At 37.0% G+C, this 21,097-nt stretch overlaps 1 protein-coding gene across 1 annotated transcript in view; it reads right to left on the bottom strand.

The window, feature by feature from the left end:
* Nucleotides 1-967: 967 nt before the first annotated feature.
* The window catches only part of ZNF804B (zinc finger protein 804B), a 168,458-nt gene continuing 148,328 nt past the window's right edge, over nucleotides 968-21,097 (bottom strand). Inside the window, exons 4-5 of the mRNA XM_045089723.1 lie at nucleotides 10,545-10,675; nucleotides 968-5,633 (exon numbers count right to left, since the gene is read on the bottom strand). Of these exons, the coding sequence (XP_044945658.1) occupies nucleotides 1,970-5,633; nucleotides 10,545-10,675 (3,795 nt within the window). The 3' untranslated portion in view covers nucleotides 968-1,969. The remainder of the gene's footprint in view (nucleotides 5,634-10,544; nucleotides 10,676-21,097) is intronic.

The following is a 21,097-nucleotide window of genomic DNA, read 5'->3' as shown; positions in this document are numbered from 1 at the left end:
AAGACTTTTAGTGTGTTTCCATAATCACTCTGTCTTGGCTATGTCAACTTTATAATCTGTTTTAAGAAATTGTCATCCACATTATTATTTTTTAATCTGCTGGTCCAATTATTGTTTATTTTTTTAAAATAAGTATTCTATTTATTTTACTTCCATTACATTCATCCAATGTTTCTTAATGTTCTTTTATATGATTTTTATGACGTTCTATGCAAATACAGAGGGCTTCTTTTGCTATTTGATGCCTTTCCTTTATTTTTTCAATTATTTTCCGGTAAGTTAGACATTCCTACTGCCATATCTCAGTCAAAATCCCCATCCTGCAACTTTCTGATGATATCTAGGAAGCTACATAAATTCTTTACATTACAATTTCAAAATCACGTTATCTTTTTCTATCTCTGCCTATCTGTCTCTCTCCCTCTCTCCCCCCAGGATCAAAGATATCTTTTGCTATCATTTACTAAGAATTTGTGCTTTCAACTTCATTTTCCTCATCCATACAGAGGAATGATAACATTCATCTCAAAATACATTTGTGAAAATTAAGTGAAATAACAGAACAGATGTTTAGCCAGACTCTGCCTGATGCACTGGAGAATTTCAGTGAAGATGGCTGTCTTCCCTATGAAACAAGACTGAAGAAGACACCCATCTCATGTAACAGAAACACTGCCATCATCCTACATGCAGTAGGGGGCCGATCACTCCATTTCTGTTTAGTTGATTTTCTCTGAAACTTGTATTGTAGGAAATGTGCAGTCATACCAGTTTTTGTTTCATTTTATGAATATAAAATAATAACTCTAACTGGAGAGCCATTCAGAATACTGATGTAACAAATGTGATTCTGTGGACTAGGAAACATTTTGAATAAATATTTAAGATCACTTGCAAAACTATGCGAATGGTGATTTTATTCAGCACCATTCACTGTGTTTTCCTGATATCTACTATAATTGAGTAAAATACACAAAGTAATTTATAAGACTTTCTCGATAAAGATCATGTACAAATTCTGACACTTCCAAATGTTCATCTCTCTACTTATACATAATTTTGGGTGAACACAGTAAGATTTGTTAGGTAGAAGAATAAAGAAAACTTAATATTTTAATCCCTGTAATGTTTGAAAGATTAAGCAATATATTCAAAATGGTATTGAGTGTATTTTATTTTTTATTTTGCATTATCAAATACTAGTGATAGCTTATATATGTTTTCTTATACAAAAATTAAACATTCTTAATTTTAGATGTTGATGATTCTTACAGTTACAAAATTCTCTTAACACAGATGTATGTGAAACGATGATAACCCAACTTTTCACAGAAACTCAATGATACAATCTGTGTAAAGATTGTTTTTCACTGAAGAGTAATTTTCAACTTGAATTAATCAGAAAATTTCTTGCCATCTCTTATTTCCTATGAAAATATAAATTATTTTAATTGAAACAGATTGTATTGATTGAAAGCTTGGTCAGTAGTTAACCATAGGAATTATTTTTGATAAACAGTTTAATTCACTGACCTTCTATTATTACCTGATGCATAAAACCAAACGTGTGATCCATTCATTCACTCGCGCAGTAAACACCTAGAGCATACAATATTATGTTCCAGTTTATTTTCTTTGTAATATCAATGACCTGCCTGAATGTTTTGTTATCATTTTATAATATTATGTGAGAATTCATCCAAACATACCTTTAACACATTTCCCTCTACCCTTCCACAGAGTTACTTTAAATTTGCTCTGTTATTTATTCAAGTTAAAATAAATTCTTAAAATGCTCCTGTTTTGATATTGGCAATTCAGTTCAGATTTGTATACTGGTCACATTTTGAATTGGCACCAATATTTAACATCTTAATAATAATCAGATAGATAGATCACTTTAAATATACCATTTCTGTAGGTAGCGACAATGTGTTTTATTTATCCGCAAGAGGGGCTTGGACACCTGTTAGTTCAAGTGCGCTGATACATTTAAGGCCTCTTTCACTCCGTTTAACGGTTGCATCTGACTGGAGCAAGAATGATGGCAAAGATCTTGACCTTGAAACACCGGTTGGATTAAAGGGTTCAAGTGGATGATGGAAGCAGTGGCGGGGTTTAAGTGAGGGCCGAACAACGTGGGGATCAAAGCGGCCGAGGGCAGGGGCTGAAGTGTGATGTGGGGCGGATGGAAGGGAGCAGCGGTGACCACATGTAGGGGGTGGCCCGCTAAGAAAGTGGGGTGTGCTGGGATGATCGTGGGAGTCAGAGGCGAAAATGCGAACGGAGTGAAATGTGGCTGGGAAAGAGGATGCAGATGAGCTATGGGGAGGGGGCCGCCATGGGAATTTAAGGAAGCAGAAACAGCAAAATGCTGCAGGAACGTGTGGTGGATGGTGGTGATGGAGGCGTGCTGGTGAACCGGGACCGTCTGGACGGCCGAGGCCGGGGAGAAGGCAGCCGGCCCGGAAGCAGGCAGAACTCGAAGATGCTTCGATAGGAGCTGTTTCTGCATGTGCTGCTGGGCTTGTAGTTGGAGGAGCTTGTATTTATCTATTTCTTCCGGAGAAAATGTGATTGGCTGTTGAATTAAAGGGGGCGAGCTGGATTTATGGCACACTTCTGATTCATCTTCTACTTTGTCATGCTTCTGCATAGTTCTGTCACAGTAAGGGTTTATATTTCCCTCTCCATGATTCATAGGCAGGCTCACATCCTCCAAGCCTAGTTTAATCTGGTCCTCTTTGGTCTCTGTTGAAACTGTAACACCAGTATATCTGTTAGATGGAAAAGCACCAGGGAAATCATTTGGTACTGGGTCACAGCGCTGAATAAAATGTTGGACTTCACCAATTAAAGGTTTTACTTGTTCTTTTGTTGTTGGGTTCTTTTTCATGTTTGGTGACTGAGAATCTGCTACCACATGAATTAGACCTTTAGAAAGATGGTTATTACAATCAGGATCTCCTAAAACAGCGACATTATTTGTCGGTGAACTTCTGACTTGGTCTTTCTCTAGAGTCCTTTGAATCGCACTGCCTTGATCATCCGTTTTTTTCCTTGCATTCTGTGTTTGTTCAGACAAAGGCAATGCTGGTGGGTGACAGCCCAGTGGTGTGAATTGAATTCTGCATTGAATTTGTGAATGAGTCTCTGATTCATTTTTGTGATTCTTTGAAGAGACCTCAAAATTAGTTGATTGTTCCTGACATCGCTTGGCTTGCACTCTTTCTAAAAGACTTTTGGCTGTCAGGGGGGTCCTCTCTCCTTCTTTTAACTCTGTGGTTTCCGAAGAGCTGCTGGAACAGTTTCTTAGAAGGCAGCTGATGTTCCCAGAGTGACACTGCATGGAATTTACTTTTCCCAGGTCACAAATATGAGGGCTGTCCGAAGACTCTTGATTTCTCTTGCTTTTATTTAAGCAATAAACACTCTCTCCTGAGTGAGAGCCCCATCTGCCGTACCGAGGTCCCTGGCAATGTGGTGGCTTTTCACTGTTCCCAAGACAGGACAGCTGTGAGCTAGAATCACAGTGGGGGATTCTCCTGGATTTGGTCCCTGAAAACTGCTGCTGATTTTTGCCCGGTTTAGGTCTTTGTCTACAGCGACCGTATCTATGTGTGGAATATTTTTCATTCTTAGCCGATTCCCACGATCTGCAATTCCGATCTCTCTGTATTTCAGATGGCAGGCAGGTGCCCTTGACCATCTCCTCAGATGGACAGAGGCAGTTGTGTTTTTGGTGTCTCCTTTTGCGCCTTTCAGAGGAGTTGTGTTCCCTTTTGCAAAAGAAGAGCAAATTACCTTGGCCATTCCCCCTAGACTTAGGACTTGAACAACCACTTCTCAGGCTGGATATGCCACCGGGGCACGTGTCTGAAGGGCTAGAAAGCCTAGTCAGAGACAGGTTTGGGGAATCTCTCCTGCAAGTTTGGTTTCTACATCCGGAAGTCCTGTGGGTCATGCCCGTGTGGTTACTATTCAAAATTACACTGAAGTCCTTCTCGTGACCACCGTGACCCCTCACTGGGTAAGAACTAGAATTCCGGGTGAACTGATTTGCATCTTCAAAATCTGAATGAGGATTGCAAGGAATCAGTTTTGGTTTCTTAGTCCTTGAGATGTAAGGAGAAAAAGCTAGGCCCTCACTTGCTTCATTTAGGATGACCCTTTGACAGCTTTGCCAGTGGACCCTGGAAGGTTCCTTAAGTTCCTTATCACTATTATTGTTGTTTTCCACACAGTTCTTCAGAGAGATATCAAGGTAAGCAGGCACTTCAGGATTTTTCATTTCCAAATCACTTGCGCTAAAATTATGTTGATTCATATTTGGCTTAGAATTGTTGCAGCTCAAATTATATTTTCTCTGGAAATTTTCCCAATCTGGATTAGCTATCATCATCTTTGGTTTCGGAGACCGATCATCTTCCTGGATCAATTTTTGTTGGTCTTCGGTTAAACCTGAGACTTGGCTCTGTATTGTTGTCTTCATTTCCGAGGGCTCCTTCATCAGTTCTGTTTTTAGGTCCTCTGAATCATGGTCACTCTTGGCGTTCCGAGAAAGCTTAAAATCAAAATACAAGGGGTTGCATCCATAAGAGATGCAGGGCTCTGTTTTTGTGAAGAGCAGAAGTTCCGTAGGCCACTGGAGAGTGGTGTGGCCATCCTTGCTTTGTACGTGGAGAAAAGGCAATGGTTTCGACTTCGTATCGTGGGGACACGGGTCTCTTACAAGGCTCTGTACATTTTCGCTAACTCCTTCTGTTTCATCTAAAGATGCTTCTCTCATCTCCATTCCGGAGTCAGGATTCAGATGCACTGTACTGTTTTGCTTACTTGGCTCCAGCGATGGAAACTCATCCAGACACTCAAATATCCTGGCATCACTGGGCTTGTAAATGTTTGGTGGGCCGGAGGAAGCTCTTGCTTGGCATGAGTGATGAATGCAGTTTTCTGAAGAGTTCTTCAGTGTACTTCTAGTTTCTTTTCCTCTGCTGCAAGGAGTCAAACCCACATCCGAAAGATGAACATCAGATTTAGAGAATGAAGCATGAATGCCAATCGAATCTTCTACCGTTTCATCAATAGAGTCATTTTTGTCTTGCAGGATTTGAGAGCTTATGGAGAAGGTACTGTGTAAGACACTCTCCAGATGGCGTGGTGTGATGTTTATATCTTTTTCCTTAGCGAGCTGCGTATTCTCATTTGCAAACCTGCGGCACTTGCATTTCTCCGCAGTTTGTTTTGCTTTGTAGGTGGGTGACTTGTTACAATCGTGGCTTTCCTCTGTGTTCTCACTGAAAACAGAGGCTGAAGATTCTAATTTCAAATGCACTTTTTTGGAAAAAGAAAACGATACTCCTGTCCTGTGGTTTGCATTGCTGAGATCCAAAGAGGTTTGTGGTACCCGATTTCCGAACAAATAACGTCTGTCCGTTTGCAACTGGTGTCGGTTTTGCATGGCAGACCGCTGTTTATCGGCAATGCTTCTGGGCAGATTCTTTCCTTTAAGGAGAAGAGTGCTTTTCATGCACGATACCTTCCTGCCATTCTTAACTGGGAAAATTCCTTGCTGGAGTTTCTTTTCTATGGCTATCCTGGGAGCTTTGTATGCTGGTCCATTTCCAGAAACACTGCAAATACAATAAATATTTTACATGACTAAAACATTAGATTTGAAATTTTATCTACATGTGAACATTTGTTAATATTAGATTTGAAATTTTATCTATATGTGAACATTTGTTAACATTTTTATCATGAGTTACTTTCTTTACGAAAGATAACTATTTCACCGTGTTTATACAACTCACAACACCCATGTTTCATAGAGGCTGTTTCTAAAATGCGTCACTTAAGTGTGTTCTTTTGAAATTAGCAAGAAGCAATAGCAGGTGACTATCTTATGCTTGTGCTGCAGAAGAAAATAAAGTGCTACATTGACATCCCAATAAGATGTTCTGCAGAACCTATGGGGTTTTGATTTTTGTTTTTTGGAATATAGATTTAACATTGTTTCACAAAGAGTTTTTCCATCAGTGACTTCACATTAAATAAGAAATGAAAGGGTACGATATGATAAGTCACTTCCAAAGTGACTTTTGCCTTTTCGTGTAACGGCTACTCGTTTATAATTTTTTGTTGGCTCAGTTTTAAAATCCCTCCTGTTTGCTTCCCTTTAAAACAGTGTGGCTAGTTCTTCCTCCATGACTGCTCACTATTCTGACCAATTATACCGAATGCATAATAAAGTAACCCACGTCTACATGCCATCTCCATAGCTTCAATTACTTAGAAATCTTTTCTTTTGCATCTTCCTCATCTAAATATTTTCTACATTTTATGCATGTATCTGTTTTATCTTTTAACAGCTTTGTAGACATTATTCATTCCGCTAAGTTTAAATTAGTAATTTAGTCAGAAAACTGGAAACAACAGTAGCATAAGAGATGAAAGTCTTTAGGTTAAAATTGTCTCTTTAATGTTCTGCCTTAAAACTACAACAAGGCCTTCCTGGGGGGAGGACAACACAAATCACATCTTTTTTCTTTGACGTGGCTTTGATGTATGTCTGTTTGCCTTTTCCTACTTTAGGTTCTTATTTATTTATTTTTTATTCAGTCATTTGTTACCTGAATATACAATACTAAAACGAGTGGTATCTTTTCCATATGTAGCTTTGATTCTAATGGAGAAGTGTTCTGAGCCTTTCTCTTAGAAACTATTTCTTGTTGCCTTCAGTTATGACTATTTGGCCAATTAGTATAAAAGTCTGGAAGAACATTCCTTTTGTCCACCAAATTCCATATACTTTGCTTCCTCATGTTTACACGTTTAATATTACAGAAAAATACTTAGCCTCCTTTTATTCACTTTTGAAATGAATCCACTGGGGCAGTTGTATGATTTTGCAATTTTCCTTTTCACTTATGTATATATATTTATTATATTTCCAATCTATAATGTATTTTTATTACATTTGCTATTGAGGGTCTATTTTTATTACTATTTATTATTATTATTTTAATTATATTTATATATATTGATATATATATATCATTTACTATTGAGGATCTATTTTTATTATTTATTATTATTATTTTACTGTGTATATATACTTATACATATATGTATGTGTGTATATATATATATATATATATATCACATTTTGCCAGACCATAGTTACAGACTGATATCTTTGGGTTAATATTTGCTAGTACTACTGGGTACTTTCAATTCAACTTCTTCAGTTCGGTTTTATTTTCTTCTGATTTCTCTGATTACTGCTTCTTCCCTGCTTAGCTTTTCATCCTGGAATTTACATGTCAAGTATACTGGCTCTCCTGATATATCTGTTAGGTCTTATTATTTATCTCAGTACTTTAGTGTCTTTAGTGTATTTCTCTTGTTCAGAAAGAACTTCTTGCTTTTAATTTCTATTTTACCAGTTCAATTTTTTACAATATCCAATCTATCACTTACTACGCCCATATGGATTTTAAATTACAATAGTTTCGGCCACCATTCATTCTTTAAATTAATACTTTCAGATTGTTCCCTCTTCATAAACTAATGGCTGTAGCTTTCAAATTACAGTGTTCCCTTGATTCTGGTGGAAAATAAATTTTTGAAAATTTCCAGTAACTGTTTGATAACGAAAACTTTCTTCTTACTCATCACATTAATCTTCTTTTTTTGGATCATTTTTAAAATGCTTTTTTAGAGAGGGGGTTTAGGCATATTCAGCATGTGGAATGGAAAGGAACACCCTAACATAGGGCACCTGTTGTGATGTGTACTGCGTGTTGCGTGCAAGTTGCTAAATTCTACTCCTGAAACCAATACTATATACAGTATGTTAACTAACTAGAATTTAAGTAAAAACTTCAAAAAAGGAAGGAAAGGAACACTCTGAGATAGCGTATGGCTTGTTAAATATTTCTTTCAAACACAAAGGGAACTAGATAGCACAGAGATTAACCACAGTTATTGGTCTTCTAAAGTGCCTGCAGTCTGGGGCTAGAAGGATGAGGACCGGAGAGAGCCACAGCTCTGGATTTTGCCTCCGGGCCCAAGAGACACTTTAGATTAAGTTGCAGCCATACGTCTGCTAAGTTACCTTCTCTAGGAATGTCAGTCTGATAACATCAGCATGTAGCACAAATTATTTCAAAGGTCTGGTGTATGAATATTATCATTCTACCTCTCATGATTCCATCATGACTCAGATATTTTACTATTTTTATATTACTGCTATTTTTCCCTTAATAATATTTTTGCTTATTATTGTGGCACTTCTGCGTGTTTTCTTGCTTTGATTTATGTAAGCCTAAATGTTCTTTGCTGTATTGCTGTTTTATTTTACCGTTTATCTCTCTAATGTGTAAGCTTCTTTCTTTTATATTCTTTTAAATATTTTTAGTCCTCTTATTGTTTTTGTATTATATTTTGTTCTTCTTGTCCCTACTTCTTGTTCTCACTTTATAATCCAATCTACATTTATGATTATATTTTTACAAGTGTTAGCATTTTACCCTCATTATTAATCTTTTCTACCCACTAAGGTATGTGCTTTAAATTCTTTATCCCATTGCTTTCTACAGTTTAAATTCCCTTATCTTAAATCTGGTTTATTTTTATTACTTTGGAATAACCCCACTTTTCTATCTTTGTGCTTTTCAATTCTATTATTTTAATAGAAGTTTATGCCTTTTAACATAACTAATGGTTTAATTTTTATAGTCATATTCTTATTTATGATTTTACTTCCTTTCCTAGAACTTCCTCTAGTTTCTTTCTATATTTTTTACATAATTGTTTTTAATTATAATAAAAAAAATGACTATACAGGTACCCCTTCATTCTTATTAACTGATTGTCCATTCTAATAGCTCTCCCAAAATTCTAACTCTTGGCAACTAAATACATGCACAATTTAATTATCTTCTGTGCAAAAGTGTGCTTTCCCATATCCATACAACACAATTTCTTTAAGTTATATAATATCCTAATGTCCTACATTATCCAGCTCTTATATAAGGAATTCCATTTTTTTCAGAGTCAATGGTCCTATAGTTTTTGAATTTTGGAACAATGTCCATATCAATATGCACTCTACTTAAATGTATACATAGTAGAATTTCACAAACAGAATGACTCTCCACCCCCATATGATAACGAGGCTGGCTGAGGAACCAGGCTGTGTTGAATTACACAGATATGGCCAAAGTTGACAGCCCTTCATAAGCTCCATTACCAGTTTTCTGCCATCATTTTTTCCATCAGTCTGATTTGAATATTCTTACTACTAGTAAATTCTCCTCCCTCCTCTATAGGATCATAGAAGAATTTTCTTGTTATCTGCATCATCCTACTTAGAAGCCTTTGTTATGAGAATAATGGACAGAGAAATGTTGTTCATTGTTGGCAGGTAGAAAGCTCAGTACCATTGTGTGTCCTGTTTCTAGGATTATAGAGGACCTCGGAACATGCATTTTTATACTAACCTCACTGCTGGACACAAATTTTTTCAACCGTTATTTTTTTTAAAACCAAGTTTCTCACTGAATTTTTTCATGATCATCTTTTATGGATTTTGATAAGTTAATTAAATTATTCTAAGATAGCAGTACAAATATAAGAATATATTTAAGGTGAATACTGTGTTTTTACTCATAAATTGATCCTTCAAATAAATATTTTCTTAGAATCAAATTTGAGCTCTAATATTTTATAGTACTCAATAGCTCGAGTCATTCATTCCCAAATTTCTCACATATTGTTTTTCATTTCAAAAACAGCAGTTTACCTTGTGGCACGGAGCTATAAATTTCACAATTCACTAGGCTGCTGTCAACTGCATTAATTACCTACATTAGGTGTTCAACATTATGATTCATAGGAACACAAATCACAACCAGCAAATTTAATTGAGTTCCAGGTAACAATTGCCTCACTTTGAAACATTCGGCAGTTCCAAGCTTCTGCAAAACAGCTATTTTTAAGCTACAAGAATGTATTAGTATAACGTGTGTTATAATTATCAATTTAAATGTCATGGTGTGGTACTTTCAACCACATTAATTACATCTTCTTTTGTCATCTGGACAATGGTGGTGCTATTTATTCCAAGTTCAGGTGTGTACAGGGAAATGTACACACAGGGAAATGAAGATTTCTTTCCTCCCCAAAAGATGCATTGTCCTTTATGTTTTTTAAAAATTATTATTATAAAACTTAAAATAATTACTAAAGAGCTATTTAAATCAACTGGACAATAAAGGCCACTACATTAGAATCATCCTTAGATCATTTCCTTAAAGTGCACATAAAATTAATAATATTGGGAAAGAAAAAAGTCAGATACCGAAAGAACTAACTCATGAGCCTTTAACTACTAGAACTATTTGTCCCCAAATATATCTTTTGATTAATTACAATTTGTTCACGTTGTAACAGTGAATCAAGCAAATTTATCTTGGACATTTTCCTGATGATTGAAGGGAGTTTTGAACCATCCCATCCTGGACACCTCTAACTCTTACCATTCAGACTGTTGTCGTAACTCGGCCAGCTGGTGAAGCCTTTTAAGTGCCTTTTCTTGTTTCTTCTCATCTTTCCATGACTTAGAAGCTACGTTTCGAGCAAATTCCCGTTGCTTTAATTCCTTCAGTCTCTATGGACAGAGAAGCAAAAAGAAAGTGTGCTATAAGTAATGTACTTTTCTTTTCCATCCATAAGCCTCCTTCTTCAACTTTGTCCTGGGTGCAGAGGTGACTTTCTGGATAGACAGAGTAAAAAAGTGCCTTTTCCATCGATGTTATTCTCTTCTGCAAGATAAATGTAGTTGTCAGCTTATTTATCAAAGCTTGTCACAATCACTACAGAAGTGTGCTGCCAAGCTGAACCCCAGTTCTTGTTGGAACCACCCTGGCTACCTATCTGCAGTCATTTATGTGCCTGTGAAAACGTAAGTCAAAAAATGTGTCATATGGGAACGCATGAAGGGAGACGAGGTTATAGGGTGCACTTTCCTCTCCACATTGACCCCGGCCCCCTCACTTGCAAAACATACCTACTCTTTTTCATGAAAATTGATGCTATTAAATACACTTGGTGAAATGAGCTTGTTTCATTTAAGAGCATCTGTTAAATTGTGAAAGACTTAGTTCAAAACTCTTAATAAGATTCTCAACTCCTTTTTTCCTGGTGGAGATATTTATCCAATGCAGATTTCTACATCCTATCCAGGAGGATAAAAATGGGTGAGGGATTTACACTCAAGATAGATGCTTGGCCTTGCTTGATTTAAATTAACCTACCACTTCTTTTAATTAATCTTTTCTCAAAAACAATTGGCTTACATGCAAATTGGACGTTGCTCATTACCTGTTTGGATTTCCACTTCTGAACTGGCCACTAAGCACACCTAATGAAATTGAACAAATTGAGAAACAGCCACAATCAAACGAGCCTCTTGAAGTTTGGCACTTAATCCTGAATTGAGAAGATATTTGAAGATTAGTCTCTCTTAACCCACGCAAAGTGATTTTAAACTGTCTGAAATCTATATCTTTTTAATTTGTTTTCATTTTCTGAATCAGGTAGAGAAGATAGCTCCCAGGAATGGCAAAAATCACATACCTCTCCAGTGAGGCCCTAATGTGGGAATGGGCTATTGCCCACCCCTAAACCGAGAGCCCCAAACTTCAATGACCATCAGCTCTTTCCTAAAAGGGGACATGCTTATGAGAGAAGGTGATCAGATAACCACATCTGGGCTAAGTAGCTGAAGAAGGAGGCAAGACCAACCTTTCAAAGAGAGGATATTTCCAAGCACAAAGAACAAGGGGTGCCTGGGTGGCATAGTCTGTTAAGCGTCCGACTCTTGGCTCCAGCTCAGGTCATGATCTCGGGTTGTGAGATCGAGCCCTGTGTTGGGCTCTGCTTGAGTTTCTCTTTCCCTCTGCCTACCCTTCCCAGCCCTCTAGCTCTCTCTCTCTCAAATAAATAAATAAATATTTAAAAAACATAAAAGAGTTTCACAGAACTAGAAAGAGACACAGAGGGAACATTGGAGGCTTTTAAATAAGAGAGGATTACAAGAAATAAAAGAATGGCCCATATGTAGAAAAGAACAAGGCAAAGAAAAACAAAACAAAACGAAAAACCATCGACAATTCTCTAGAGCTGATAAATAGCAGAGTGTCTAAGCCTTAAGAGACAGCCATGGTCAGAGGGAGAAAGGCTTTTAAAATCGCCAATCCTATCTGCCTTCCTGCTCACTCTTCCTTAGCCTCCTTATACAGAATCATCTAGTTGTTGTTGTTCTTGTTGTTTTAAGATTTTATTTATTTATTTATTTGTCAAAGAGAGAGAGAGAGAGAGCGCGTGCACAAGCAGGCAGAGTGGCAGGCAGAGGCAGAGAGAGAAGCAGGCTCCCCGCCAAGCAAGGAGCCCAATGAGGGACTCAATCCCAGGACCCCGGGATCATGACCAAAGGCAGTGGCTTAACCAACTGAGCCACCCAGGCATCCCATATAATCTGGTTTTTGAAGTGAAAGCTTATCGTATGAACAAAGATCTTCTGGAAATTGTTCTACACAATTTCAAAGCCCACATAAATACGTTATATTTATTTAATATTTGATATTACCCATATGTAAAACCTGAATAGCCTAGAAGAGGAGATGTATTCATTTGCTCACAACAACTGACACTTGATTGGAATCTTGTTTGAAGCTTCCAGGTATGACTCTATTTCTTTCACAAGCATCTCAGATACCCGGATGGCACTGTCTCGGAGTTACAGAAATGATTGAGAATTCTGTCTTATTTACCCAACAACACATACTGTCAACTACTACTATATAATAGGGACATCAAATTGTCAAATCAATAATTTTCCCTTCAAGGAAGACAGAGAAGTAAATAGATATTTTTGTAAGATGGTATTGAGTTTCTCAATGGGGGTAGACACAAAATGCATTTGAAGCACAGAGGAAAAGTTAAGACAGACTGGAGAGGTAGAGATTTGTTGTGTTAAGGAAGTCAGCAAAGTTAAACTGTGTTTAAGGAACACAGAAAACTGAAAGAGATTTTGTTTAAAGACATCTAGCCACAGATTTGGCTTAGCAAATGCTGAGTGCTCAAGGCTGCACAGAGAAAAACCCTAGAGATCTATGGAGGGAACCCCTCAAATTTTCAGCAGTCTGAATTGCAGTGAAAAGACTACTCAGGCCGGAAAAGGGCCACCTGAAAGAATTGATGGCCCCAGTGCCTAGCATTCATACAGGATCAGGAACAGCACTTGTTCTCACCAATGAAACTGGAAAAATTCATGGAACAGTGAGTTTAGAATTCAGAGAAATCTTGGGGCATCTGGGTGGCTCAGTCAGTTAAACATCTGACCCTTGATCTCAGATCAGGTTTTGATTTCAAGGTCGTTGAGTACAAGCTCTGTGTTGAGCTCCATGCAGGGCATGAAGCCTATGTTAAAAAAAAAAAAAAAATTCAGGAAAACCTTGCTTCAGTAGACAATAATTTGCTATGGATTGAACACTAATTTGGATTTGCCTGGCAAATCATAAAAGCAAGAAATCCAAGTACAAATCTGACTACAAGTAACTTAGTTGCATTTCAGAACCAAATTTAAAGAAATTTATATGAATACAAAAATACTCAGCAAGAGCAAGGAGAATTTAATAACATATAATATCCTATCAAAGACTATCAGGCATGCAAAGATTATCATGAAAGCACAGCCTAAGATGTGGAAAATAATCAGTTGAGAAAAATAAAGAACTGACACATGTTAGAACTGGCAAAAGCATACATTGGGACACATAACTATACCCTGGGAGCTCAAGAATTAGATAAATTAGATAAAAGATGGTGATCAACTGGACAATTGCACAACCTGACTCTATGAAAAAGGGAGAAGGAACATTTGCAAATATAATGGGTGAAAGTTTTCCAAATTCCCTGAAAACTAAAAACCCACAGATTGTCCTCAAAATCTCAAGCACAAGAAAACTATACCAACACTTGTTATTATCAAATTTTTATTTTTATTTTTATTTTTAAGGGTCATTTATTTATTTATTTATTTATTTTTACTGTGTTATGTTAGTCACCATATAGTACATCATTAGTTTTTGGTGTAGTGTTCCATGACTCACTGTTTGCATATAACACTCAGTGCGCCATGTAATCTGTGCATTCCTTAATACCCGTCACCAGGCTCCCCCATTGCCCGCCCCGCCCCTTCTAAATCAGTAAAAAAGTGGAATTTTTTTTAAACATCTAAAGAGAAATGACATATTCTTACACAACACAAAGAGTAGGATGGCAAAAGAGTTCTTATTGGAAACAATACAAATGAGAAAGCGGTGGAGCAATATATTTAAATTTTGCGTAGAAGATTAAAAATTTCTCAAAATAAAATTTTATACTTAGTGAAGATATCTTTTTTTAGAGATTTTATTTATTTTATTTTAGAGATAGAGAGCGTGAGCAGGGGCAGAGAGATGAGTGAGAGAATTTCAAGAAGACTCTGTGCTGAGTAGGGAGCCCGATGCAGGGCTCAATCTCATGACCCTGAGATCATGGCCTGAACTGAAACCAAAGGTCCAATGCTTAGCCAACTGAGTCACCCAGATGCCCCCCAAACTATCTTTTTTTTTTTTTAAAAAGAAGATGAAATAAAAATATTTTAAGACAAGAAAAACTGGAAAAATTCAGGAACACAACCACAGAGTATGTTAAAGAATATCACTGGGCAAAAGGAAAATAATATCAGATAGAAATGCACATCTACACTGAAGAATAAATACCAGAAATAGTAACTACAGGATAAATAAGACATATGTTTTAGAATTTGAATGTATTTAGACGATGTAAGCAAAAATAATAGCTATGTTTTAGGGAATTTATAACAAATTTATAATTAAAATGTTTGACAACAATAGCACAAAACCCAAGGGGAAGAAATAACAAATATGTTGAAAGATCTTATTAAATACATGAAATGGTGGAATAACAATTGAAAGTAGACTGTGATCAATAAAGAAGTGCACAATATGCTCTATGGCAACCATTAGTATTAAGAAAACAATGTGTTTTAGCCAATAGGATAACACAGAAGATAAAAGGAAATCACTACATTTATTCAGTCCAAAAGAAGGCAGAAATAAAGTAAAAAGGAAGGTAAGATAGATGGGACAGTTTCAAAACAAATAGCAGGGTAACAACTAAAATCTAAATATATTGCTAATCAAATTAAATATAAATGGTCTAAACACTGGAATTAAAAGTATCAGTTTGGATTAAAAAGTAAGCTCCAACTATATGTTGACTACAAAAACAAACTTTTAAAATACAGACACAATGGGTTAAAAGAATATAAAAAGATATATTATGTCAACAGCAGTGAAAGAAAGATGGGAGGGCTCAATTATTCAAAAGCAGAGTAGATTTTAGAGCAGATTTATTACCAGGAATAAAAAAGGGCTATTTCATAATTATATGGGATAAATAAATCATAATGGCAAAATAAGCCTAAATGTTTCTATACCCAATAACAAATCTTCCAAATACACAAAGCAAGAATGGATAAAACTGCAAAGAGAAAAAGTTAAATCCACAATTACTTAGGAGTTTTCAGTGACCTTCCACCAAACAACAGAATGTTAATCTCAAATACCATACTTCTGGAAATGGTTACACCAAGGTGATCATGCCTGTTACAAAAGACCCTTCCAACAGCTGACTTGTCTAATGAAAAGAGAACTGGACAGATAAGGAAAACTTCCAAGGATCAAGGGGTCACATTTTGCCAATCGCATAGTTTAGCTTGGGTTTTCCTAAGTTTCTACTTCTCTTCTCCCATTCTAATAAAAACCCACTTATTGAAACAATGGCAGGTACTACAATTGTCAGTAATCTTACTCAGTTTAAACAGAAAACAAACCAGTTGGGAATAAATACAAGTTCTTTGAGGGTGTATAGTGGATTGGTACTTATCAAGAACGGCACAAGACAAACATATTTCAGAGAAAAAAAAGTTGCTACCTCACACATTTATAAAGAACAGCAGAAAGCTCAGCAATCGTTGCTTATCAGCAGGGACTCTGGGTGAACAGGTTAGAGCAGGTGAGTCTGAACTTCACTGGGATGGAGAGTAAGGAAGATAGAGAGTAGCACCCAACAATAGGGAGACAATAAAACAAAGTGTCTCATGTCCAGAGGTGTTGATGGTGGACAGCACAGTACAGGGGTTAAGAGAAAGATTCTGAAATCAGTCAGACCTGACTTTGTATCTTGTCTCTGTCACTCACTAGCTTTGAGTCTCTAAGAAAGTTACTCAGTCTTCACACACTCAGGTTTACACACTTGAAACATGGCAAACTATCACTATTTGCCATGGCGGTTCTTGGAATTATTATTTGAATTTGGAAAGGTAAAAGTTAGTATCAGTTTGGATACTAGCACAGCACCTGATACATACAAATGCTCAATGAGTATGAACTATGATCACTTCTAGAGGTCAGGAATGGCCAGATTTTATGGATCTTTGTGAAGCAACATAAATGAAAGCCCTCGATTTACCTGGCAAAGGGGAGCTATCGAGAAAGAACACCTGATTGATATTTTTACTGAAAACAGAGTGTTTGAGTGGTTTTCATCTGGGTTTTACAAAACTGGTAGGTATAGTCTTTTCTACAGGAGAAGACAGGAAAAGGAAGCATGTTCCTTACCCTTGTCTTGAACAATTTATGTTTCATTGAACAAGCAACATGCAATTTCTGTAAGTCCATGATCTTTGTTACAGAAGAAAATTATAAATTTTGGATTCAAGTATGAGTTGTTGGGAGACTTTTCTTTGGCAGATATTATTTGAAGTTTGCTCTTGGGTATTATTATTATCTAAAATGGATCTCAATCAGGAAAGAGGGTAAAAGTATTTCCTAGAGGGAAATGGAGACAACTAGTTCATGTCCTTGTATTTTGCAAAAGAATTTAAAAGTGAAATTGAAGAACAGATGGTCTTCCTGGTCCTGAAGAGAGGCTATCTGCCATGGTCCTTGCCCAGATCAAAAGCAATTTAATAAAAGACAGATGCAGGGGTCAAGATGAAGAAAGTAAAGCAGTCCTCACGTATCTTCTCCAGTTTCACAAGGTATTTCACTTGCTCTGAACAAAAAGTAGCATAAGGCTTATGGAGATACAGCTGCTAAAACAAACTTATGAAATATTTGGAATTTAATTTTTTTCTCAGCTTCACTTTAAAAGCACAAACTAAGCAATCTTTATTTCCCTACCTGCCAACATGAATGCTTGGCACATGTGTTGCAAGTGGAATTCAGCCGTGAATAAATAAATGAAGAGGCAAATTGATCAGGTCGGTGAATCTCTGTGTGCTTGGAATGGTAATATCCCCAATATTACTGCGTACCAGTCAGAACACGCACGTGAGCCTCTGCCCACGCTGGGAACCGCTCTCCATTCACCGTCACTGGAGCAGAACGGCACGTGTAAAATAGATTTACTCATGTGTATCTACCTTTTTTCCTCTCTTAAATAGAATAATTCCTTCCATCCCTGCACTTTCATCTGTAGATCTCAGGGTACTTTGCTGGCATTCATGATTTTCTTCACAGAGGAGCAAAACCCCAATGCAAAAGGTCAAAATTTATTAACCTCAGTTTAGAGATGAAGAAACAAACATAGAAGGCTAAATGGCATGATCCACACCAAAGCAGACACCCAGCCAACTCTGACTTGAAAACAGAAAGTCTGATCCTCATGAAAGAAAGGAAAAGTTAGAAAAGTTTATGTAAAATTCTAGACATTTCTAATAGTTTCATTTTGTAAAACTTAAAAGTCTATCCAGTTCTTAGATATTGTTCATTGCTTGGAAATGTTTTTATCAAAATGATGTGGGAGACATTTATAGATAATTAAGAATAATCTAAAACAGGAGACGGCATAATTTGAACAATAACATGATCAAGACATAAGAATTAAATTACACAAAAAGTCTTTATTATTTCTCAGAAGAATTCTACATGTTGAAATGGGACTTCCCTTATTTTTTGCTTTTTTTTTGGTGTGTTGTCTTTTTTCTTTTCTTTTTTTTATTTTTAAAGATTCATTTATTTATTTGACAGACAGAGATCACAAGTAGGCAGAAAGGCAGGCAGAAAGAGAGAGGGGAAAGCAGGCTCCCTGCTGAACAGAGAGCCCGATGCGGGGCTCAATCCCAGGACTCTGGGATCATGACCTGAGCCGAAGGCAGATGCTTTAACCCACTGAGTCACTCAGGTGCCCCTGTGTGTTGTCTTTTATGTGATCTGGTAGCTATACAAACACAGACAGTGAAATGAACTAAAATATTTGAAGGTCTCAGACCGATCTTCTTAGAAGATGCAGTCCGGGCTACTCACCAGGACGAGTTCTCTGCTGTGTTCCAGAAAGAATCCCCTGGTAGAATTTATTCTGCTGAGGACCAACGAAGCCACAAGCAAGCCAGAAATAGGGGAGAAGAAATAAACCTGGAACTGATACTCCACCCCCATTCATTTCTTCACAAATGCGAAGTTAAATACTTTCCAGCAACATCTGGAGGATTCTTCATATAGTTGCTGAACTAGAAATTGCTGGACTTTAAATATAATTGTTGATGGTCAGCCCACTGTGCTGTGAGAGACAGGACCTAGAGATTCCTTGTTGGGTCATTTCTGGTCTCTTTCACTGGCTAAGCCCAATATTTAGGTGAGATATGTCCAGGAAGGAAGACACTGCTTATAAATGTGAGTTTGGGGATATTTGTAGATTCTAAAATAACCTAAAAATGTGGCTACAAAAGGACATTTCTTTGTAACCCCAATACCCTGAGGCACCTCTGTGGCTTAAGGAGGGGAATATACTCGGTATGTAAAGTATACGCCCCAGACAAGACACCATGCCACCCCTTCCAACGCTCAGGATCCCCTGAGAAGTCCTCAAACAGCAAACAGACAGCTCTGGTGTTCCCATTTCTTCTGAGAAGTTCTGTTCATCCTCAAGCTATTAGAGTCAGGATTCAAATCAATTGTGATACAAGGTGCAAACATTTATTGCATTTTTAATGGTAGGATTTATTTATTTTCTGTACCATGGCATAAAGTTTGTAGTGAACCATATAATGTGAACCACATTATATCAGGCAAGAATATAGCCAATAAGGTAGCAACATCAATACGTCCAGTGATTGTTGTGAAATGATTAGCAGCATTGCAAAGGAAGTGCTTTGGTGACGAGTGAATGGAAATTGCTTTTCAAACAGATTTAGTAGTAAAATGCAAGGAACTTTTAATCCCCACCCTTCTCTGTGAACACATATTAGAAGAGAATTAACTCCCAGTAAGTGTCTGCAGGAAGTGTCTAGTTATGGAGAAAGCCAGCATTTCTGGAATGAACAAATAAAAATTCATTAATTAAAGGTTATGACTAGTATAAACATCTGATTAGATTAACGCTTAGTTAGTAAGACCTGAAAAAAATAATTTTGCATTCCAAAATGTAGATTAAGAAAATCCAGACACTTTTTCCTCATGCTACAGTGTCTCAAAACTGCAACTATTTCTATGGATAAAAAGTAGAGAGTGTCAGAATGCTTCAGAAGTGTTTTCAATAGTCTATTATGTCAATTATTTGTAATTTAATTATTTATATTTATTTGTAAAATTTGTCTTTAAAAAGTGTTATTTATGCCATAAAAATGTTCAAATAAAGTTTACAAATCTCTGTGGTTGAGAAACACCTCCAAGTGTCAAAATGTAGAGTCAGAATGTTTCTCAGAGGATAATGCGTTGAAGTATCAAATAGGTTAAGGATATTTTTGGGATCCCTAGTCACACGTGGACCAGAATGAGGCCTTAAGGAAATGTTTTTTAATTTTTTAATTTTTTAATTAACATATAGTGTATTATTAGCCCCAAGGGTACATGTCTACGAATCGCCAGGTTTACACACTTCACAGCACTCACCATAGCACATACCTTCCCCAATGTCCATAACCCAACCACCCTCTCCCTATGCGCCTCCCCCCAGCAACCCTCAGTTTGTTTTGTGACATTAAGAGTCTCTTATGGTTTGTCTCCCTCCCAATCCCATCTTGTTTCATTTATTCTTTTCCTACTGCCTGAATCCCCCACATTGCATCTCTACTTCCTTATAGCAGGGAGATCATATGATAGTTGTCTTTTTCTGATTGACTTATTTCACTCAGCATAATACCCTCTAGTTCCATCCACATTGTTGCAAATGGCAAGATTTCATTTCTTTTGGTGGCTGCATTATATATATATATATATATATATATATAATCACATTTTCTTCATCTATTCATCTGTTGATGGACATCTAGGTTCTTTCCATAGTTTGGCTATTGTGGACATTGCTGCTATAAACATTTGGGTGCATATGCCCTTTCAGATCCCTACATTTGTATCTTTAGGGTAAATACCCAGTAGTGCAATTGCTGGGTCTTAAGTAGCTCTATTTTCAACTTTTTGAGGAACCTCCATGCTGTTTTCCAGAGTGGCTGCATCAGCTTGCATTCCCACCAACAGTGTAGGAGGGTTCCCCTTTCTCCGCATTCTCGCCAGCATCTGTCATTTCCTGACTTGTTGATTTTAGCCATTCTGACTGGTGTGAGGTGGTATCTCAATGTGGTTTTGATTTGTATTTCCTTAAGGGAATATTTTATCTGTTTATTTCTGAAGACCAAGAGAATTAAACACATTCTTTCTGGGAAAGTTTCAGGAAATAAATTATTTGCACTGAGCCCTAAAAGTCTAAAAAGGAAATCTTAGGAGAATCTCATGGCAAATCTCTCTCTTCCTGCAGACTGTGTGGTTGCTGTCACGATGCCATCTTTATTTAGCAGATTGTTATCTGCTCTGCAACAGTATTTCCCAGCTAGGGTGACTCCTTTATGGTTACCTGTTCCCCATTCAGATTCTAAGGAAAACCTGACCCACTGACCTCTGACCCTGCCATCCTACTGCTTCTCCAAGAGCAACTCCTTATATTGTGGCATCTTGTACAACCT

This window comes from Mustela putorius, unplaced genomic scaffold (assembly GCF_011764305.1).
Source record: "Mustela putorius furo isolate JIRA1106 unplaced genomic scaffold, ASM1176430v1.1 tig00003845_pilon_pilon_pilon, whole genome shotgun sequence".
NCBI classification, from domain to species: Eukaryota; Metazoa; Chordata; class Mammalia; order Carnivora; family Mustelidae; genus Mustela; species Mustela putorius.
Note: the sequence above shows the minus strand (reverse complement) of the source record. Positions and strands in the feature narration are given on the sequence as shown.